At 48.7% G+C, this 22576-nt stretch overlaps 8 protein-coding genes across 8 annotated transcripts; 4 read left to right on the forward strand and 4 right to left on the reverse strand.

Moving 5' to 3' along the window:
- Positions 1-845: 845 nt before the first annotated feature.
- MGYG_07554 (TKL protein kinase) lies at positions 846-4511 on the reverse strand (the record flags this gene model as incomplete). Its single annotated transcript, XM_003170264.1, has 1 exon — positions 846-4511. One exon carries the CDS (start codon positions 4509-4511, stop codon positions 846-848), a length of 3666 nt encoding a protein of 1221 aa, XP_003170312.1.
- A 2589-nt stretch (positions 4512-7100) lies between these two features.
- Positions 7101-8087, reverse strand: MGYG_07555 (hypothetical protein; the record flags this gene model as incomplete). Its single annotated transcript, XM_003170265.1, has 4 exons — positions 7101-7295; positions 7373-7664; positions 7756-7970; positions 8049-8087. The coding sequence occupies 4 exons, from the start codon at positions 8085-8087 to the stop codon at positions 7101-7103; spliced, it is 741 nt and encodes a 246-aa protein (XP_003170313.1).
- Positions 8088-8566: 479 nt separating this feature from the next.
- MGYG_07556 (hypothetical protein) lies at positions 8567-9537 on the forward strand (the record flags this gene model as incomplete). Its single annotated transcript, XM_003170266.1, has 4 exons — positions 8567-8675; positions 8719-8816; positions 8877-9170; positions 9241-9537. 4 exons carry the CDS (start codon positions 8567-8569, stop codon positions 9535-9537), a joined length of 798 nt encoding a protein of 265 aa, XP_003170314.1.
- Positions 9538-10275: 738 nt separating this feature from the next.
- MGYG_07557 (ATP-dependent protease La) lies at positions 10276-13621 on the reverse strand (the record flags this gene model as incomplete). The annotated part of the gene is made up of 3 exons (XM_003170267.1): positions 10276-10437; positions 10499-10716; positions 10774-13621. 3 exons carry the CDS (start codon positions 13619-13621, stop codon positions 10276-10278), a joined length of 3228 nt encoding a protein of 1075 aa, XP_003170315.1.
- Positions 13622-14041: 420 nt separating this feature from the next.
- Positions 14042-15832, forward strand: MGYG_07558 (chaperone dnaJ; the record flags this gene model as incomplete). The annotated part of the gene is made up of 3 exons (XM_003170268.1): positions 14042-14245; positions 14301-15538; positions 15601-15832. 3 exons carry the CDS (start codon positions 14042-14044, stop codon positions 15830-15832), a joined length of 1674 nt encoding a protein of 557 aa, XP_003170316.1.
- A 977-nt stretch (positions 15833-16809) lies between these two features.
- On the forward strand, positions 16810-17210 carry MGYG_07559 (hypothetical protein; the record flags this gene model as incomplete). Its single annotated transcript, XM_003170269.1, has 3 exons — positions 16810-16923; positions 16970-17066; positions 17200-17210. 3 exons carry the CDS (start codon positions 16810-16812, stop codon positions 17208-17210), a joined length of 222 nt encoding a protein of 73 aa, XP_003170317.1.
- Positions 17211-17774: 564 nt separating this feature from the next.
- Positions 17775-20903, forward strand: MGYG_07560 (vacuolar protein-sorting protein bro1; the record flags this gene model as incomplete). Its single annotated transcript, XM_003170270.1, has 3 exons — positions 17775-18052; positions 18137-19739; positions 19803-20903. 3 exons carry the CDS (start codon positions 17775-17777, stop codon positions 20901-20903), a joined length of 2982 nt encoding a protein of 993 aa, XP_003170318.1.
- Positions 20904-21443: 540 nt separating this feature from the next.
- Positions 21444-22291, reverse strand: MGYG_07561 (hypothetical protein; the record flags this gene model as incomplete). Its single annotated transcript, XM_003170271.1, has 2 exons — positions 21444-21896; positions 21971-22291. The coding sequence occupies 2 exons, from the start codon at positions 22289-22291 to the stop codon at positions 21444-21446; spliced, it is 774 nt and encodes a 257-aa protein (XP_003170319.1).
- Between the last annotated feature and the right edge of the window lie 285 nt (positions 22292-22576).

The following is a 22576-nucleotide window of genomic DNA, read 5'->3' on the forward strand; positions in this document are numbered from 1 at the left end:
TGATCAGCTGGATTTGGATTGAGACATAACTAATGTATCATTTCGTATACAAACAGCCCAGCGCCGTTTCAGGACATAAAAGCTTGAATATCCAAAATAGATGAAAAAAACCCCCTGAGAAGACAAGCCCCATGCATGCCAAAAATTGCAAAGATACTCCGTACAAGAGGGGCACAAGCAAACAAAGCACCATCACTGGGTTCCTCTGTCTCCCTAGGTAATAAAGTCATACCCATGTCATCATTCGTTAAACAAGTAGATTATGTACTGTACTCAAACTCGAAAATAAAATCGAAGAGGCACATAAAAAGGGAATACTCCAAGAATCCAGGGGGACGCCAAAATCTGCATATATCAATGTGCTAAGTGGGGGATAGCTGAAAAACTTTTTGCATTCCTTTTTTTTTGCTTTTTGTTGTTTTCTTGGTCGTTGCCGAGTATGAAAAGCGTAGACAGGTCATTATATAGGGTATATAGGAAGAAATAAATAAATGGCTGGAAAAAATGGCTGATTTATAAAAACGGGCAGAGAAGTAAGACATAAATGCATCAACATTAAATCAATGAGCAAACGATAAAACGAAACGACAAATGGAAGAACAAACGAAAAAAGGAGAAACAAACGAAATGGGTAACAATAGAGGAAAAGGAAAACACCGCGCTCCTCCTACTAAATGATGCAATAAATGGACTGAAATTAGATAACATTCAGTATCAAATACAAGTGTCGAAGTGGGAAAAAGTGGCATTTTTGTTGTAATGGTTTTGGAACGGAGAACAGGTGGTTCCCCGCATTTTTAAATGGTAAATGACTCTGAGTCGAGCTCGTCTATGTTGTTGAATAATCAAATGCGAGCAGCCGGGTTGATAGGTAGTACTGACGTAAACAGTTCAGTAGGAGGGGTATTTGTAGTTGCCTTGTTTAGCTTCTGGGAGCTAGGTATCATTCTCCGCAAAGTCGTTGGGTGAGAGAAGGCCGGATTAATTGGCAGCTTTGACGACAAAAGATCACCGTTGGCCCCTTCAGAAACGGAGATAGTGAAAATTTCGGGTTGCGGATCTTGGCGTTGAGGGTTTATTGGTAAAATTGAGAGAAAAAGGTCATCCCGAGATGAGGCGGAAGACTGTTGCTGTGGGGGTATTTGGCGAAGAGGCTCTGGGATAGCGGGAGGGTGTTTTGCGCTGGAACGAGGGCGGACATGACAACCCAAGTTCCTCAGGTGTCTGATATCTTGGCCTTTATAGCGAGGATTAATCGGTAGAGTAGATGTAAAAAGGTCATTGTATGACAGGGGAGCGCTGAGATCCTGGCAGCAAAATTGTGGATTAATCGGCAGCAAAGACGTGAGTAGATCGTTAGAGGTAACGCGCGAAGCATCAGAAGACGCAAGGGTACCAATGTTTGTATTTTTAGATATCTTTCGCTTAGAAATGTATTCTAGTTTAGGAGTACCAAGGTTTTTTGGCAACTGATCAGGACGCGATGGTGTATTCCTGTAATTTTCAAACGCTTGCGTACTGTGGCAGGGGTTGATAGGGAGCGCTGAACGGAAGAGATCACCTTGAAATGTGACCTGGAGTCCGGGTATAGCGGAGCCTGTGTCGTCGCGAGAGACCTCCTTGATTCGATCGCGTGGAGAGATGTCACGGTCTAAAGGATCGATATAAGCCGGATTAATCGGCAAGTTTGAAGATAAGAAATCATCATCGCCATACTTATTCAAGGACATGGGTTTGAACTCGGGCACACTGTGTCGAGGGTTGATCGGTAAACCAGAGGTGAGGAGGGTATCGTTGGAAACTGGCAATTCTAATGGAGTTTCAGATGGGGAGATATCAAAATAGTCGTAACCCGCAAATGTAGGCAGGTCGGGATTGGCGGTCTTCATGAAGTCCGGATTGATTGGTAGTTGAGAAGCTGAAAGATCCTCAAGATCAAACACTGGCTCAGCATAACTATTTTCTTCCTGGCCATTTAGCGAATCTGCCTGATTGGCGTCCGTAACCTCATCAAGGTAATCCAGCTGGGGTTCGTCATGATCTTCAGGGGTAGGGAGAGAATCGAGGGGAATATGGGCTTGATTAGGTGCTGGATAATGGTCATCCACTAGGTACGAGGGTTCGGTTTCATCATGGCCTTGCAGTTCATGGACATAATCTTCGTCAATGGTGTATCCACTTTCAGAATGCGGCGGGAGGTCAGTAGGCCCAAAATCGTCGAATCGAGGGTCAGATTCCGTCTCTCTATCCTGGCGATCCAAGAGCTCCAGTTCGGATAACCCCAGAGTGGCATGGTGCGAAGCTAGAGCAGGTCTAACAAAGGCAGGATTATAGTAAGGTACTGGATGGTGTCCATTCGCCCAGTGACCTCCAGGTGGTAGAAACTGTCCATTATGATCAAGTGCATGGGGAGATTCGGGAATGCCATGTTCGCCATGATGGTGAGCGGTTTGTAAGTTGTTGTTCACACAGTGGAAATCAGGGCTATTCCTCGACGGCGGCATTATCACAGGCTCAACTCCTATGTGTTGGTAGCGGAGGCGATCTCCCGTGGGCACAGGGGCATAGTGCATACTCTTGGGGTGTTGGTCCATGTACATTGAGTTTAGTTGGTAGTTGTAATTGGTGTGGGGGTGTCCCGGATACACACCGTTGAGATTCTGCATGGGGGCGTATCGGGGTATCTCGGCTCCAGGAACAGGGAAATCATCTTCCTCTTCTTGATCATCAAACAAGGCGAGGAGGTCCTTAGCGGATAAACGGCCCTGTGGTCTTTCGCTGAGACAAATGTCAACTATTCTCCTGAAATAAGCCGGGATCTTCATATCCTCCGGGATGAGGAGAGGTCGAGGCTGCCTTCCTGGTTCATCTTCTTCCATGGCAAGGCCCCAAAGCGTCATCCCAAGTTGATAAAGATCCGATTTCACACCAATGTACATGGATATTCTTTGTTTACTTTCCAACTTTTTGGCAAACTCTGGTGGTTCCCATCCAATCGGGCAGCCTCGGCGGTTGATATCGATTATTTTTGCGTCATCGTGCTCATCCACGACAACGTTGGATACGGTAAAGTCTCCCTGGACAAAGCCAGCTTCGTGAATATCCCCGAGGCCCTTGATGATCTGTTTCGCCCAGCGTTCTCTCCTTTTCCAAGACAGTTCACCTTTAAAGTCGTAAAACAAGTCGGCCAAGGCACCCTGTTCCGCATAATCTATCAAAAGTCCTTTAACCAAGGTTCCGGAGTCATCGACAACGATTGCTCTAAAATTGATAACGTTGGTAGAGTCGAGAAGGGCATGAAGGGCGTTGATTTCGTATAAAAATTCCTCGACGGTGTCGGGGCCAGTGATTTCTTTCTTCACGTAGTCCTTTCCATGGTACTTCACTCGGTAAACAAAACCAGATAAATGGGAATCAAAGTCTAGTTCGCTTTCAGGGATAAACAGGGGGTTGAGATATTCGACGCTGGAGATTGGAGGGAAAATGATGACTTCGTTCACATCCTCGGTAACATGAACATGGAGACGGCCATCTCGAGTTTCCAGTTTGAGGTTGGTGACAGTGTCATAGAACTGAATCTCATCGATAGACTCGCGGATGGATTCGTATATATGGGCATTTTTTTCACGGTGGTATTGCAGTTTTTTCAGATCAGATTCTAGCGAGTCGGGTTCGGCATTACGGTAATCACAGGACACGGTGACCTTTCGCCATCTGTTCGGGGCCTCAGCGTAAGTAATGAAAAACTTTTCACGGTCAGATTTGTCCCTGAACCTCATACTAAGGTTAAGGATCCATTTCTTGTCAAGTTCCGCTTCTAGTTCGTTATCGATAGTGCCTTCAGAGGGAGGTCCATATTCCGAAGCTAAATCAGTTTGGGGTTGTCCTTGCCCCTGTTCAGGGTCCTGCTGAAGTGGGGACGGTTCGTCGTTAATCAAAGTGGGAGACGCCTGAGCAGATATATCATAGTTCTTCGTGGGTAAATCTGGCACAGAGTTCCGGGGAGAATAAGGCGGGAGTGGGGAGTTCGTTCTACATGGTCCGATGTCTCCCTGACGGTCGGCAGAGTAGGCCCGTCTGTGGCCTAGACCAGACTCCGAAGGTGTGAGGTGGTCGCGGCGCTCCGAATTCTGTCGTTTAAAGGTTGGGGCTCTAGGTAAACCGACGGTGACGTTCGACGGACTGGGCTGAGGGAGTGAGCTCCCTAGTTGCTCACTGTCTGCCACGGAAGTGACACCGTCGATATCATCATCGTAGTTGACGTCGTTTTCAACATCATCGTGAACACGCTTTGCACTTGAAGAAGGAAGACCCGCTAGGCGCTGGCGGCTCAATTCTCGAGCAATGAACTGAGAGTGAGATTCGATGCCTTCGCCGTCCCTCCCCAGCCAGCTACGAAGTCCAAGGCGGTGGAACAAGCTGTGCCTGACCGGGGGAGCGGCCTTGAGGTCAGGCATGAGGAAGAATGGGTACAAGAATGGGCCTGGTGCGTCGGCAATTGAGATGGCCATGCAGCACGACGCAAGGCGAGCTTGGGCTCGACAGCGTAACAGCTGACCTGGATGACTGGCTGGACAAGCGCGGAATGTCCATAAGAAAAGACCGGCGAGGCGGGAGGGGGGGTTGGAGAGCCTGTCGACCAGGTGCGAACGGTACGGCTGGAGGCTCTGGCTCCTTGGTCCTCCAGCGGCAAACGAGAAAAGGGCCTTTTACATGCAGCCAGCCAGCAGCGGAGAAGCGAGAGGGCTGCTTTTCCTTCGTGTAACTAGAGCAGGCAAGGAGGATTCATCGTAATAATAATAGCAATATCAATAAACCGCGGGAAGATGGAGAGGAGGGTAGAGAAATTAGAAAATAAAAAATAAAAAAAAAAAAAAAAAAAGAGAAAAGTTCAATATGTGCAGGGTCCTGGTTGGACTGTTGCCCGTCACGCAGAGACCGCACGCAGGTCAATTGGAACGACGACCTGCCGAAGAGACAGCCAGAGGTTAGCAGAGTCTTCTCATCTAGCAGGGGGATCAAAAGGAAAAGACCTGTCTGTTGCTGGCTGCTGTCGTTGCTGTGTGTAGCGCTGTGGTTGTTGTTGTTGTGTGTAGTTGTTGTTGGTTGCGGTTGGGACGAAAAAAGGCGGAAGGTGAAAATTCAGAATGAGGCTGGCGGTTGACCGTTTTGGCGACCGCTTTTTGATTCTGCCGCTTCCTCTTCTTCGACGTCGACAAGAAAACGACAACAACGACACGACACGACACAAGCAGGAACAGCAGCAGAAGCAGCAGGAGAAGAGTAGGAGAAGGAGAAGACGACGGAGAATGTCCAGCCACTGAGCAGGGACAGGACACGCAGAGAGACATGGGAGAAGGATAGGGGCAGGCAGGTTAGACAACTCGCACGAATGACATACCGAGCTGGACGCCAGAGACTGGCTGATGGGCGAGGAGGGAGGAGAGACGACGTCTGCTGTGTGGCATGAAAATGTACAACTTGCGGACAGGAGGACAGACGGCGAGCTAATGGCGACTCAGGATGGCCGAAAAGCTTTCGGTTTCCAAGGGAGCCCCCGTCGTCGGTCCTGATAGATACTGGGTGGTTACTCTCAAAGAGACCGTCGATGACTGCCCTTCCAGCAGTAGTTGACACTCGGTTGGTTACAGTTTGCAGGCGCAGATGCAGAATATAGCTATGCAGATACGCACACACACACATATGCGCTGGGATGGCTGAGCACTTCTAGAAGATCAGACTCTAAACAACCGACCTGGGCGACAGGCAGGCCCTCCTCCGGCTTTTTATGGATAAAGCGGCCCATCAGACGGCCGCATCCATGGCTCAGTTCCTCCCTCCCGCAAAGTTACAAGGCGGGAACAGGCGGATAACAACCAGTCCTGGTCTCTCTGGTCCCCTCTCTCCTGTCGCGAGCTCTCTCACCCAGCCACCTCTCCAGTGTATCAAAGACGACTTCGCCCGTGTGTTTCAGTCCAAAAAACCTCGTAGCGCCAGGCAACAGCAGTATCAGAATTTTCCTTCGGATACCGTATCTACTCCTACTTATGACTCCTTGGACAAACAAAAAAACCTTCACGGAGTAACTTTCACAGCAACCAAGGAAAAGAAAAAAAGTTTACTTTCTTGTTCGTCGATGGAATTTTTCTCATCGACCCACCGACTTTAACTTCCCCCATGCGACTGCTGAGGGGCGGGTTGGAGCCAGGGTATCGTTGGGCACGACGTGGATAGGGCTGCCTGCGTTAACCTTGCATTAGTGACAGTTCTCCTTAGCGCTGCTTTGTGCTGGCTCCAATTGACCAACCCAACTCGCCAGCACTCACGCACGATGTATTACTATTTCCAAGGCAAGCCTGTCTGTCGACTGGTGCTGATCAGCAGAATGGGAACAACAGCAGCAGCACAAAAAGAAGCGGACAGGCGACAAATACAAGCCGAGCAACATCTGAAGGTAACAGCTAACAGTAACCATCCCTGATGAACGTTTAAGGTTCGTTCTTTTTAACTGGCTGGTTTTGCCCTTGACGTTCTGACAGGTGGCCCTACCTTGAACAATCCTGGGCTTCTCTCGACCTTCTCTTCTCGTCTTCTCTCTGAACTCTTAACCGAGATGAAAAGGGAGGAAAAAGAAAAGAAAAGAGAAAAAGAAAAATCTCCTTTATGGCGGTCTAATCCATCTGGAAGATGTTTATAACTGCTGGAGGGAGATGCTGCGGCGGCCCGCACTCGCACTGGCTAGTGACCTCATCGTACTTTTCAAGGATTTTACGAGCCTCGTCGATCAGTACATATTTCTTCCTTTCACTCGCGTGTACAAGACTGAGAGGAAGGGGAAAAAAAGGCTAATTTCTCTGCAGAACACCAACTTAGGCTATTAAAGAGATAGGCGATCAAAGTATCAGGGTGTCATTCTACTACTAGAGTCGGCATTTCCAGTTGTCGTAGCATAGAATTTCGTATTTAACACGCTGGAAACAAATAACCTACAGTTACAGCCTCTGGGTTTGTAAAGGTCAGGAGGCAGACAACAAGATAAAATACTAAAGGTAGCAGCACCGAATGTAAAACATCTCAATCCTCCGAATCATCACAAGGACTTAATCCACCTCTGCGGGCTTGGGAGGGCTCAGGATCCATTGTATAAGAGTATAGGCAACTTCTTTGTCATATTTTTCCGCATTGAGATCGTATATGCCCCGTAGTGTGAACGTAAGCACTGGGTACGTTTCCGATGGCTTTAAACTCGCTTGAATGACACGAACTTTTCCATACATGAACGTCATGACCGTAGCCTTTTGTTCAGTCAAGTATTAGTGAGAAAAAAGAGAAGCTTAACAGACACACGAAAGGGGGAAGGAAAATATTTTACCATGAGGAACCCCTCTTTGTATCTAAAGGTAGGCTTGTATTTCTCAATACGAGAATTCCATGTCATTTCATTCATTTGACAGTAAAAGATCGAAAACACCTCCAACAATTCAGATCGTAGAAGATAGCTCTTGGGATCGTCCTGAGACTGCTTCGGATCGACCCCACCTGTGAGATCCACTGTTATGCAAACCCAGTGGTTTGTCTCAACATAATAGATTCTTTGTCCCATCATGCGAGGGTATGACTGATATAGCAAGTCACGAATTTTGCTAAACACTGGACCATGAAGCCTAACCGAGATATTAGATGGGATCATATGAGATACGAGAGATAGGCAACAATAAGGAGGAGAAGCCTTTGATATACCGGTATTTAACTTACTCACTGTACTTGACGACTGGAAACTCCTTAAAGACCTGGAAGACTCCTGTCTCTATGAAGCCAGAGAATCCCCCGTTGCTGGGTAAACCAAGGCGCTTTTCGGGATAGGTAACTCTCTCGCACTTCCCGATGGCCTTTAAAAGCTCTGGAGTAGTCGGGAAATTTACCTTATCGCGTGTGCCGTCTATGCATTTCACTTCGAGATCCTCTGTTTTCTGTAGCCAGCTGCAGGAAAAGGAGTCTGGCGCGCATGACAGATAGATCTTGAAGAGCCATTACATCCCCAAGCTCACTTGCTCCGGCGTTTTGAATGCGGGTCTCTCCAAATTCATCGTGGCTACTGGCATGTAGTTGAAACGTATGCAATTCTTCGATAATAGGAAGTTGATAGAAGATGATGAGGATGATGCAGAAGGAGAAGAAGAAGAAGAAGAGCAAGAGGGAGAGGGAGGAACAGGGATAGGAAGAATGAGGGACGAAAGATTTGGAAAGTAATGAAACACGTGATAGTTGTTAACCTTGTCTGGTGGAGAACCAACGGTTAATGCAGCCAATCATTCACTAGAAACTTCGCCAGACAACCATCCTAAGCGCCGGCCTTCCCCTATAAACCCCGCGCTCTTACTTCTCGTCTTCTGTCCTCGTTCCTCCTTGCACTCTTATCTTCCACCTGTTACTGCTTCTTCCGCTTCATATCATACCAAAAATTTACCCTCGCTTTTTCGAGCTGTACAGCTAGGCATAGCTACTGGCTCTCAGAGCCAATAAAGAGCAGAGTTCACTAGCTCAAGTTTATTGCCGACAAACTTTTATGTTACTTTATACGCGCTTAGAGAGTTCTGTGGAGATGGCGACGACCCTTTTTCGATGCTTTGCAACAACATGGTCACCAGGCTCCCATAAGCCCAACTCACCACGGTGCTGCGGTGGAAGATCTTTCCCTAGAAGATATCCAAATGGAAGATGTCGATATGGGATACCTTAGTACTTCTCCTCTTGAGGACAGCCCATCTCCTGCCCAACACCCCGTAGTTAGCGTGCGGATGATGAGCCTCTTCCCCGCACGCCAACAGAGACTCTCGTCACTGATTTTGCGGTTATCCTTCTAGGGGGCTAGCTAGTCTTGTGCAGCCGCTGGGGGTAAACCCCTGTGCATGGCAGGTTCTTTTGAAACGACATTCGAATTTGGTCCCCTAAGAAATGTGTCAAATCTACGGGACGAAGTAAAATTTCGGGCTCGTATTGATGGCAGTATTCCTTTTAGTGTGTCCCCAGGCAAGGATCTCCGCGAAGCCATTATATTCGAGGCTAAACGAGCGCCACGTGGCGAGGGTAAAAATGGGGTCCCCGTTCTTGCTCAACAGTCAATGGAACATGCCGCTTACATTTGGAATCGGCATAAAGAGGACACAACGGTAAACTCTCCTTGACTGTCATACTGCAGCCTCTTATAAAAATTTTTTGCTAATAATGCCTCTGCTTTAGTGGAAGAACTCTGCGCGGACATACCATACTTTTATGATAGCTCAGGATCATCTGACTTTCCACATTAGCATTGGGACGTACGATAATAAGTATCTTGATTACATCTTTGCATCAAACAGCCAGAAAGTCAGCCCAGCTCGAGGAAGTATTCCATTTCTCCAAATTCAAGAGTTTGGCCCATTTAGTTCAACATATGAGGAAGAGTTGACCGACTTTATACGGATAATTCTTTCGTTTATCCTTTCTCAGCTGAAAAAAACGAAAGCGGCTGCTATCTTTAAAGATGTCCTTAGTTGAGTCTGAACTAAACTGTGGTGACTCTGGTGTTAGACTCGGTTATGGAACTATACCCTAAAAAGCTCAATTCAACTCTATTACTGTGGTTGCCAAAAGATTTTGGCACGTTAAGGATATCGTTCCAAGTAACTGTGTAGGGTGCATCTTATCGTTTTTCTTTGCTGTAGTCGTAACCCACTCTCTTTATTTAGTAGTTCAAAAGTGTGCTTTTCGATGTTTATCTCTGCAAACCGTTATAGAATTTGGTTTAAGTCTAATTTAAAATTTAAATACATAATTAAGGTTGGCCGATAGACTTTGAGGCTTAAACCTTGTTGGACGGGCTCCACCTGTCGTAGACGCGGAGAGGCTTCAACGGAATAAAACATTGTAATTCTATAGATATCATTTATCATAATGCTAATATACAAGGGCAAATATCTAGCAGTAAGCAAGCGATATGAGCTGAGATCAAGCTGCGCTTCCAGGGTAAGCAGGCCCTTTCCCATTATTTTCATATCCTCTTCTCGAAGGGAATTCCACCTGTCCGCTGTCCATTACCTAGCATAAAGGAATGACCTTGGTGAAAACCAATGAAGAAGAAAATGAAGAAAAACAACACAAGCGCAACTCCGACCGATGCGTAAGAGACCAAGAAGTGGGCAAAACAGTAGAGGGGAGGAGGAATACATATATCACAGGGTATGAAAAGGAAACAGGAGCCTCTATATAGGTAAGTAAATGCGTATGAAAGAAGGGCTAATCTTCATCCTCCCGGATCGTTTTATCGGTTTTCTCTGGTTCCGCAAGCTGTTTGACCCAAAGATGGTTTATAACTTGTCGGTCAACATTGCCAAACACTATATCAAATACTTCTGAATACCAGCTAGCAGCATGGCCTTCTATTCCTTCCTTGATGTTCTAATTGGGAACACTTAAAGTTAGTTCTCGTTCGGAAATAAATAATCGCAAAGAAACATACCTCAGGAAGTTCAAGCCAATCAGACATATTGTCTGCGGGGAATATAATAGTTTTAGCTCCTGCCCTGCGAGCAGCCACGGTTTTCTCACGCAGTCCACCTATCCGTAAAACCTTCCCGGTTACTGTAAGTTCACCGGTCATGGCAATAGTAGGGTCAACGGATTTGTTAAGGGCGAGTGATAGAAGCGCAGTTGCCATGGTAATGCCAGCAGAAGGACCTAAAGGAAGGCATTGTTAGGAATAATAGAATAGGGCCAGCAGGGTGGGGAACGTACCATCTTTCTGGACAGCACCCTCAGGGCAGTGCAAATGAAGTCTTGCTTTGTCAAAAAATTTATTCTCTGGGAACTCTTTCGCCATAAGGGATTTAGCGAAGGAATATGCAATCACTGTAGACTCCTTCATGACGTTCATCAAGTTACCAGTCTGTTCAAAGCCGGGCCGGGATGATGATGTCAACGCAGATTGTAGAATTGATTCTACATATAGCGCAGCGCCACCCATGCTTGTCCATGCGAGCCCCATTGCCACGCCTGGTGGAGTAGTATCATAGAGTCTATCCGAAGTAAAAACAGGTGGGCCGACATAATCCTTTAGATTATCCTTCCCAATCGAGACGTGGACATCTGAGGGAACTTGAACAGCTTCCAGCTTTGGAGCTTCCCGGGCTTGGCTAGTAGCCTCAGTTGAAGCCTCGGCCTCTCGCTTTGCGGCATCTTGTTCAGCCCTCACTTCTTCCCTAACTTTGCTCTCCTCTGACACCTCTTCTTCCGGTAGGCCTTGGATGATTTTTAATGCCGCTTTTCTGTATACCTTCTCGATTTGTTTCTTGAGATTGCGCACACCACTTTCACGGCAATACGATTTTATCAGCTCCTCGATGCCTTCTTTTTCAAGGTTTACATTCACGTCCTTTAGGCCGCTGACTTCTTTGGCGGCTGGGGCAAGGTATCGCTCCGCAATGGCCATTTTCTCGTCAGCGACATAGCCGGAGAGCTCAATCAGCTCCATTCGGTCCAGCAACGGACGGGGAATAGTGTCCGTCATGTTGGCTGTGCAAACGAAAAGCACTTTGGAGAGATCCACGGGAATATCCATATAGTGGTCGAGGAAAGATGAATTTTGCTCTGGGTCAAGAAGCTCTAGCAGAGCTGATGCTGGGTCTCCCTGATGTCCTCTTCCGATTTTATCAACTTCATCAATGAGTATGAGAGGGTTTTCTGTCTGGCATTTCTTGAGGGCTTGGATAATTCGGCCGGGAAGAGCTCCGACATAGGTCCTTCGGTGGCCCTTAATTTCAGCCACATCTGTCAAACCACCAACACTGAATCGATAGTATTCTCGATTCAAGGAACGAGCGATCGACTTTCCAATACTCGTTTTTCCAACGCCGGGTGGCCCAACAAAACAAAGTATTTTTCCTTCAACTGTTCCACGAAGTTTTCCGACAGCAATAAACTCGAGGATTCGGTCCTTGACGTCCTTCAGTCCATAATGATCTTCGTCTAACACCTTCATGGCATTCTTAATACCGAAATTCTCCTCGCTTCGTTTGCCCCATGGAATCTGTGTTATCCAGTCTAAATAGTTTCTGGTAACATTAAACTCAGATGCTGCAGGTTCCAAGTGTGCAAGTTTATTCAATTCCTCGTCGAACACTTTCCTCACAACGTCAGGCATGGCAAGCTTTTCAGCTTTCTCCTTGAACTTCTCCACAAGTTTGTCCTTTCCATCAGACTCAATACCAAGTTCCCGTCGAATGCCTTTCATTTGCTCCATTAACCAGTATTCTCGTTGGCGTTTTTGTATCTTGGCCTCAACATCCTTTGAGATCTTGGACTGAAGCTGGGCATTCATAAGTTCCTTTTTCAGGACAACCAACGCTTTCGACAGACGTTCCTCGACATTCATTGTTTCTAGAACGTCCTGTAACTCTTTGATTTCGCCAGCAGAGACTGCGGCAGCAAAGTCGGCCAGTTTAGCAGGCTCCTCTATCACATTTCCAGCAGACTGGCTCATGGAAAAGGTAGAGATTTGGTCGCGAAACAAGGGATTCAAGTTTGCAACATCCTTGAAAACGTTGACTATCTCACTTGTCACCGCACGTATGACAGGGCTCTTTTTGTCGATGGGTTCCTCAACCAGGTTATCCACATTAACTATGCTTACGGGATATTTCCGTAAAAAGGCCGATAATTCATATAGGGCGGCGTCCTTTGTAGTTTGCTCGGAAGCTCCCTCTTCAAAACTTGCCACAACGTCGCCTTGCTTTTCGGCTGACGAGTCTTTCGACTGTTCCGGATTACCGGCTTCTTTCGCCAAGCCATCACGAGATGGGAGGATAGAGGTCATCTTTATTCTCCGATGCGGATATAAGACTGCGGTAAGGCCACTCTCGTCTCCATGAACGGGGAAAGCACTCGTAATTTGTGCGAATACACCAACATCATGAACCTCGTCTATGTTGTCAATGACATCCTTATCTGCTGCTTCATCCTTAAACAAGAAAGCTCCCACGTAGGGTTGCCCTCGCTTCATCATCTCTTGTATGGCGGAAACAACATTTGGATCTTTGATTGTGATGGCCTTATAGAATCCGGGGAACAGAGGTCGTCGAGCAATCGGGATCGCCATCACTTGTGGGTAGACATCCGGTATAGTCGGCTTCTGGAGCGCCTTTTCAGAAGAACCTTTCTTCCCTCTCCTCCCCCCATCACCGCCTCCGCTACCTGAGCTTCCGCCCGCTCCAGCTCCAGCTCCAGCTACAGAGCCACTTCCCTGGCTCGGTCTCGAGTCAGACCGGCTCTCTGAAGGCGGAATGGGGCTTGGTTCATCTGGCTTATTCTTCCCCTCTGAGGGTTCTTCCGGTTTTATCTTCTCTTCGAGCTCTGTCTCCGCATCGGTCCCTTGATCCTTTTCCTTCTTCGGCTGCGGTGGAGACGGCTTCTCTTTTCGCCGGGTTGGAGTAGAGGAGAGGCCACGCGACAGCTGTAATCGAGAAGCTTGAATATTTGAATGTGAGAATGCGATCTGTCTAAACCCGGGATTGTAGGCCCTATATCGGATATCCTGGGAGCTCCGGCGAAGAGCTGCTCTCAACGGAAGGCTGATGCCCCGAAACATCCTCTCAACAGCGTCGCCTAAACGAAAGAAGAGAGCGATTCGAGCTGGTAACGACCAATGGCCAAATTAACTATAATACAAGCAATAATAAAAAAAGACACTCCACTGCCCTTCAAAGACCACCAATTCCCCTAGCTGACGAGAAAAGTGAACACGATAGAAGAGCAAGACGGACGAAATGCTCAAGATTTGCCGGTTGGATGTCGTTTTTTCGATCTATTAGTCAGCAAGTCAGAACTGGAGAAAGTATTTTGCCGAAGCTCCGGGAAACTCTGTTTTTTTTTCTTGAACCTTCGAAAAGACAAAGACGAGAAAGACGAGGAGAAGAAGGCGACGAAGAAGTCGAAGACGAAGAAACGGCCTCTCATCTCAGTGATATATACAATTGATATAGCTATTCTCTTTTATAATTGCTTCTCCATGAGTGTCACTGCGCCTGGGCTGCCGCTTGCAGCCTCTGTTCCCTGCCGTCTGCTGCGGACATCGAGGCCGTATAGAAGCCAATGTCTGGACGTCAACCGCCATGTACAGTCACGGCCATATCAGACTGATTCCAAGACGCGGAATAGCCAGAGGCCTGCCATTAGATCAAAGAATGCGCAGTCATTGAATCAATCGACAAGAGTAAGCCGGTTATTGCGTAAGCTGAATGGCAAAAGTGGGCTAACAAGTTATGTAGAAATTCCATGCGACTGCTCCCGCCGAAGCTGCAAAAAACCCTTACAATGTCCTGGGAGTTGGGAAAGATGCATCAGCCTCAGAAATTAAACGAGCATACTACGGGCTGGCTAAGAAGTTTCACCCGGATACAAACAAAGACCCCAACGCCAAAGACAAATTTGCCGAAGCCCAAACCGCCTACGAGACTCTATCTGACCCCGAGAAGAAAAAGGCTTACGATACCTACGGGTCCGCTGCGTTCGACCAGAATGGCGGCTTCAACCCTGGCGCTGCTGGTGGTGGGCCATTTGGAGGAGCGGGTGGCTTCCATGGCTTTGGCGGCTTTGGAAGCGGCGGCGGTTTTGGTGGAGGATTCTCTGCGGATATTAATTTCGACGACATCTTCGGTGCCTTTGCGAAAGCTACTGGTCGCAACCCACGCGGACACGGGTCCCCTTTCTCTAGCGTTGCTGTTGGAGACGACATCGAGGTTCAGGCGAACATCTCATTCATGGAGTCCGCCAAGGGAACCACAAAGGAAATTAATATCACACCGTTGGTTACATGCAACTCATGCAAGGGAGAAGGTTTGAAGGACGGCAAGAAACGATCACGCTGCAGCACCTGTGGGGGAACTGGAGCACAGATCCACGTTATCCAGGGCTTCCAGATGCAGAGCACATGCGGGGCGTGTAGTGGAACTGGGTCTTCGATCCCCAGGGGCGCCGAATGCAACACATGCAGTGGTGGAGGCGTTGTCCGAGAACGACGAACTGTCAAAGTTGATATTCCCGGTGGTGTGGAGGATGGCATGAGGCTGCGGGTTGCAGGTGAAGGTGATGCGCCCATGGCAGAGCCAGGAGCCCGCACGCAGCGAGGAAACCTCTTTGTCTTCATACGGGTTGCCGCTGACCGCAGATTCAACCGATCTGGGTCGGATGTCCTATATACTGCCGCCATACCTCTCACAACCGCCCTGCTAGGAGGTGAAGTTACCGTTCCGACACTCGACGGAGAGGCCAAGGTCAGAGTTGGCACTGGAACGGGAACTGGTGATAAAATTACCTTGCCTGGAATGGGTATGCGAAAGCTTGGTGGCCGAAGAGCGGGCAATGGTGACTTGAAGGTGGAATTCAAGGTCACTATGCCGAGATCTCTAACTCCCAACCAGCGAACAATCCTTGAAGTTCTCGCAGATGAGATGGGAGACAAGACCGCGAAACGAATCATGAACGTTAACGACATGAAGCCAGACGGGTAAGCTGATCAGCCGAGCGCACTCCGCATATTTCAAGCTTAAGCTAACATATGTCCCTCAGTTCTTCAACCAAGTCCTCTACCGACAAAGCAGACAACGCACAAAAGGGCCAGGGATTCATCAAGTCCGCCTGGGACAAGCTGATGAACCATCGCAATTCATGTTCGACGAGCTCCAGCACAGGCCCATCAGACTCTACCGACAAAAAGGGGCCCGAGACACAGCCAGATCAGCCCAAGGAGTCCGATCAACCTAAAGAGTCTAAAAAGGCATCGGGATCTGGATCTGGTTAGTTGATAGACGGGCCGCCTTACCGTCTGCAGCCCTCTTGTCCACTTTGCTTTTCCCTCTTTCTCATAGCGTTGGGCGAGGTGTATCTTTTTGCATAAAACGTTTGTAACTCCTTTTTCCTGACTGTACATTATGTTTCTTCTATATAATCCCCATCACCCCATAACAAACCTCATTTGAACGAGCATCTTACAGTTGTTTTATCGACTTGCTTCTCGTCTCGCGTCTCTTGTTTGTTACATGCACTCTTCACTCTGCATTTTTCGATGGACAAACTTGTTACTTTTCATCTTCTGGCACCGTCTGTTACTACTTAGATTTCTCTTTACAGTTTACGGCCTATATTCTTCCTTCGAAGACTCTTCAGCCTCTCAACTTATGAAGGTGGCCTTTTCTAGGCTACTTAGGGACACCGGTTTCTCGAAATGCCGTAGCCTTGACGCAGAATAGGGCATCTTAGTGAGTGCCATATTTTCTCTTGACTATATAAGGTGTAACTAACATATCCCCTAGATTCCACTCCAAAAGGAAGAGGCCTCTGCAGGCTCAATGACGAGCTCAGCCTGCCGCTTCATCCAGCAGGTCTTGGGACCGATGCGCTCCCGGGGCTATTACGGTCATCGCACAATTGAAATCCCTAAAATAGGCGAAGTATCGCTTTGGGTAGACTTGCGCGGATGTTCGACTACTGTCTGGCGGTCCTTAGAGCAGTGAATGAATCCATGCTTTGGCCACAAGTGAGACCTTCCTCGGCGGCCAATATCGTGCTCTCTAGACAGAGCTGGTATTAGTCTACAAGATCACCAACAAACACCATATGTACAACTATGGCTCCTTGTTGGATAATCTACACTACCCTGCACTTCCAACATCTCGATGACGGGGAAGACCGTCTCCTATTGGGTTCCCGAGGCGAGAGAAGTCATCTACCGCTTCGTCGAGTCGAAACGGCCCTCTATGTTTTCTACCACCTTTAATCATGTATGTATTGGGGCAAGTCCTTATAGATAGGACATGGAATACGCTGTATGATAGTGATAGCTCTCATCCATCTCCTCTCGTCCGCCTTGCACCTGTGCTTCCTCCACACGATGTATGTATATATCTAGCCTTTCTGATGCTCTGCCGGGCTGAAACAGCCATCCAGCCAATCTGTGGCGGTAGAGCAGCATCTCGGGCCTACTGAGCGGATGCCATACTTTCAGCAGCAAGGATTCGGCTGTGATAGTGGCGCCAGTAGGGTGTGAAGGCCAGGATGTCTCGAGGGTCGAGATGGAGACTCTGAGAGCGGTTGTAGTAATTGTAAGCTGGTGATGCCCAGCCCGCGCCATCATGCGGGTAATTCACTGATACACTTAAAGCCCATTAGGCCATCCATAAGAGACAAGCAGCAGAAGGAAGAAGAAGAAAAAGAGAAGAAGAAAAAAAAGAAAAAAGACGGAAGTTCTTCAGGCAGCTTGATTCTTCGTTGCCGCCGTCTTCATGATAGGCTCGCCGGTCGACTCTTGCACATCTTACCCGCAACTCCTTCATCTTCATCATCCTCATCCTCCGCCTTCAGACATAACTTATTTACTAGTTAAACCAGCCCTGGTAGCTACAAGAACCGCCACCAGGACGCCAGACAGACATCAACACACAGAGACAGACCGAAAGACAAGACAGCGCATGTCCGCTCGCTGCTGACCAGACCACGCCAGGTCCCTCTCTTCGGTGACGACACAGCTAGGTACATACATCGCCCGCTCCCATCCCCCACATCCTCCGCCGAGGGCGCCCGCACTACGAGCCCAACGAAGCCAGCAGAGAATCCAGTCGCATCGTCCCTGCACGATACTCTAGCTGCTCTACAATTGCTGCGGTGTATCGGCTTCGTCTCGGAGCAGGTTTGTCGTCCGCTGGGGGAAGAGAGTGCTGCCTCTTGCGGCCGCCATATCCGTCACGATGGTGCAGTCGCCCATGATATCGTGCCCGCTCAAGCAAACAGCCGAGATAGACTGGATCGCTCCGCTCAAGGGATATATCAGGCAGACCTACGGTGATGACCCGGAGCGGTATTCGGAAGAATGCGCTACCTTGAACAGGCTGCGGCAGGACATGAGAGGCGCCGGCAAGGACAGCGCTTCTGGGAGAGACCTGCTCTACCGGTACTACGGGCAGCTAGAACTGCTGGATCTCCGTTTTCCTGTTGACGAGAATCATATCAAGATATCCTTTACCTGGTACGGCTCCCTAGTTATTTTTTGTTGCCTACAAAAGGAGGAGAGATCTGTACAGGACTGACCAGGTGTTGAATTGCAATCTAGGTACGATGCCTTCACGCACAAGGCAACATCCCAATACTCTCTGGCCTACGAGAAGGCCTCCATCATATTCAACATCTCCGCCGTCCTATCCTGCCATGCTGCCAACCAAAACCGTGCCGAGGACACCGGACTGAAGACTGCATACCACTCATTCCAGGCCTCCGCCGGCATGTTCACCTACATCAACGACAACTTCTTGCATGCTCCTTCGACTGATTTGAGCCGGGATACGGTTAAGACGATGATATCCATCACTCTTGCTCAGGCGCAGGAAGTCTTCCTCGAGAAACAGATTGCTGATGGGAAGAAACCGGGCTTCTTAGCCAAGCTAGCCAGCCATGCCGCTCATCTGTTCACCCAGGCCGCCGAGGGTGTACAGGAAAACGTTACCAAGGGAATATTTGAGAAGGTATGGTGGATTCTGACTTCTGCAAAGGCCTCACATATGTCTTCCTTGGCTTCTTACTACCAAGCCATGGCTGATGAGGAGGGCGGGATGTACGGGGTGGCCATTGCACGGCTACAGATAGCAGAGAAGGCCTCAACGGCGGCAATTAGCATGGCGAAGTCGTTCCCATCATCCGTACCCTCTGGCTCTAATCTTACTTCCGAAAATGGAATGGTGCTACTGGACATGGTACGACGGCAGCTGTCTACCGTTCAAGAAAAGCTACCGTCAATGAGGAAAGATAATGACTTCATTTATCACCAACAAGTTCCAGCAGAAGCATCGGTCTCACCGGTTGCCAAGCTGCCAGCTGCAAAAGCTATTCCTGTCAGTGAACTGTACCAAGGCCAGGATATCCAGCGGATAATTGGACCGGACATATTTCAGCGAATAGTGCCAATGTCCGTTACCGAGTCCGCAAGTTTGTACGACGAAGAGAAGGCCAAGCTTGTCCGCGCTGAAACAGAAAAGGTTGAAGCTGCCAACGGAGAGATGGCAGCCAGTTTAGACTACCTGAAGCTACCTGGTAGCTTAGACATCCTCAAGGGGGGTTTGGACGACCAGCTGGCTGCTGATGAAGAGTTCAGGACCTGGTGCGAAGAAGTCTCTTGTCAGGAACCGTTTAGAGGCACCCTTGAGGACCTACAGGACGACAAGGCCTCATTGCTTTCCACTCTGGAGCAATGTACCAAGCAGCTGGACACTGAGGAGAGCGTGTGCGAGAAAATGCGCTCAAAATACGGAGCCGACTGGACACAGCAACCAAGTTCGCGCCTTACCTCGACCCTGCGGTCAGATATAAGAAGCTATCGTGAGACCATTGATGAAGCCAGCTCGAGTGACTCCCAACTACTGGTTACTCTACGGCAACATGAGTCGGACTTTGAGGAAATGCGTGCAGCCGGCGAAGCCGGTGAGGCAGATATTCTTTTCCAGAAGGCGCTTATTGCAGCCGGCTCGAAGCCAGGGAAGAATGGTGCTGTGCCAGGGAGCCCATATAGCAATAGAGCTCCTGAGGGAAACCTTTTGGAAGCAGACTATGGGGAAGGAGGCCTATCTGTAGCAGACCAGATTGCAAGAGTTGAGGAGCTGCTTCGGAAATTGAACCTTGTTAAGAGGGACAGAATGCAGACCTTGAAGGACCTAAAAGAAAAGGTGAGTTGTGTAGCAAATTGACCCGTTACTTGCTATAACCAGATATCTAACAAATACTACCAGGTTCACAATGATGATATCTCCAACGTTCTTATTCTCAACAAGAAGTCAATTGCCAACCAAGAGGACCAGCTCTTCCAAACAGAGTTAGAGAAGTTTAGGCCTCATCAAAACCGGCTCCTTCAAGCAAATCATAAGCAAAGTGGTCTTATGAAAGAGTTGGCCAAGGTATATGGTGATCTGCTACAGGACAAGCGCGTGAGGGCAGAGAAGTCAAAATATGAAGTCCTCACCAAGCAGCGGAACTCCGTGACATCCAAGTACAGAAAGGCACATAAAGCATTCAACGAGCTTCTCAACGGCTTAAGCCAGGCTCAAGCGTTCTATATGCAGATGCGCGACACAATCGACAATTTACAGCAGAACGTTGAGACTTTCCTCAACAACCGGCGGTCCGAAGGAGCCCAGCTGCTTAGCCAGATCGAACGGGATAAAGCTGCCCAAGCATCAGGCCACGAAGAACGTGAACGAGAAAAGTTGAAGAACTTGATGGAGCGGCTATCAGTTGATCCAGCGTCTTCGTCATCTACTCCACCTCCTCCAGCACCCAAACGGACAGCCAATACAGCCAAATCACCTACCCACTCAGGCCTGCCACCACAGCAACCTCCAACCCGATCCCCTATCGCAGCCCAATACCCTCCCTCCACTTCAACCGGTTACCCACCCATTGCCTACCCAAGCAATAATGGCATGTCGCCCACTGATGGTTACCCCCCTCAACAACCATACGCCCAACATGTGAACCCGGAAGCATACAACCCCATGGCCTACCTGTATCAACAACCACCGACCTCTCCTCCCCCACTGCAACAATACTACGCCAGCCCGTCCTCATATGGTGGCTATCCAGGCTCATCACCCATACCTCAACCCCAGATCCCACCAAGCCATACTCCTCAATATTTACCGCAAGGCTACGTGCCTCCTCCGCCACCCCCACGCCACTCCCCAGTACAATATAACTCACCTGGCCAGGGGCAAGGGGGATACCAACAACCAACCAGCAACTATCCTCCCAGCCAGCCATCCCACCGGGCAAACCAACCTTCTCAGTCCCAGGCTCAGAATGACCCATGGGCGGGACTGAATGCATGGAAGTAAAAGTACATGGCAGAGCAGAAAGTAGCATGAACACGAATGAATGAAAAATATGCAAAAAAGGGCTAAGACAGAATATATGGAATCTAGGCTCGGGCCACCCAGAGAGTCAACCTGGGCAAATGGAGTAAGGTTTAGGATTGAAATACAACTTATTATATTTTATTTTTAAACTTACATCTTTCCTTCTATATAAAATTTCATTCCGCATCTATCCGTTGCACAGGAGCAGTCTGTCGAAGTCGATATATTTCAATTGTTGTTCATATAAAAGGGGGGAAGGGTAGACCTATAGAAATATACAGTGGCAACTCCTTTTCCGACCGTTTCATTTTTCCATCAAAAAAGACTGGAGGTATTCAATTATTCTTTATGTTCTCTAGTTTATTTATACAGATGGAGAGCAAATCTTTCGCTTGCAGGGTATCTATCAATAGTAAATAAATATGTAAAACGGAAGCAAATGGACCGAACGCCGTTACGTGAGCAAAAATAAAGGGGGGAGAAAAGAAGCCGAGGCAGAAGTTTGAGCCGTGGCTCGTTCTATGGCTGGAACCGAAGCCGGAACTCTTTTCCCCTCCTCTCCTCGTTGACTTTATACAAAAACCGAGCAATGGCATCTTGCTCCGATATAGCTGTGTTGTTAAAATGTTTCCGCACGGCAGACGCAAGTTGTGTCTTGGATACTCGTCCCTGTGCCGGAGCCGAGAGACGGTGCAACACTTTGTCCGGCCGCCCCGTGTTGGACGCTTCCTGCCTCGATTTGGCGTCCATGTCAGTGTCGATCTGCATGCTGTCATCGTATTGTTGTCGTTCTGATTGCGACTGCTGCAACAGCTGTCTGCGTTTGATGGAGATGGCCGTTGCGGAGCCTAGACCGGGCCCTTGTGATAGGAGAATGGAGTTTATCTGTGACGAGAACGCGCTGGGGCAGGAAAGGTTATAGGCGTAGCGGTATTCGTGTAGGACGGGCAGGGGCATGGTGGTCCAGTTTATCTGTTGTTTGTTCCTGTTAGAGTTGTTCATGAGGTATGTATGCAGGCGTGTCTTGCGCGGGATCAAAGACGTACAGAAGCCTGGGACTCGATAATGCTGTTCTCGTCCATGCGTGGATCTGCAGCAGGGCCCTTGCCTTCCTTCAACGCTGCATTCGAGCCCGTGCTGGGAGCAGAAGTGTTTGCTGCGGCAGAAGAGGCTGTGGCTGCTGCGGGCTTGCGGCCCTTGGTGGTGCCCTGCCGCTCGCGGGTGCTGGATGCTTCCGACCGCGAGTCATCTAGGATAGCGCTGGCAGCCGTCGCAGCCGTTGGTGCAGTAGCAGCAGCAGCAGCGGAAGCAGAAGAACCAGCCGAGGCAGCAGACACGGGCACGGGACGCTGGCGGGGAGGAGCCATGAGGGTTAAGGGATTTTGAACAAGACCGTCGATTGCGGTATTTTACTGAGAGCGTAAGAAGAGAGAGTCTGCAAGGGTCACGGTCGAGTGAGGGCTGGAGTGCTAATTGGAGAGTAGCGAGCGAAAGAGCGAAGCATAAACGAGAGGATGAGGAGCAGAAGCGAGCATGTCTGGCAAAGCTGTCGAGATGTCAAAAGCCGACGTCGCTGTCGATGTTTCTTTTCTTTCTTCCTTCGTCCTTTTTTCCCTTTTTTTTAAGGTTTCGATGACGATTTGACTTTCAAA

This window comes from Nannizzia gypsea, genomic scaffold, assembly GCF_000150975.2.
Source record: "Nannizzia gypsea CBS 118893 supercont1.7 genomic scaffold, whole genome shotgun sequence".
Lineage (NCBI taxonomy): Eukaryota > Fungi > Ascomycota > Eurotiomycetes > Onygenales > Arthrodermataceae > Nannizzia > Nannizzia gypsea.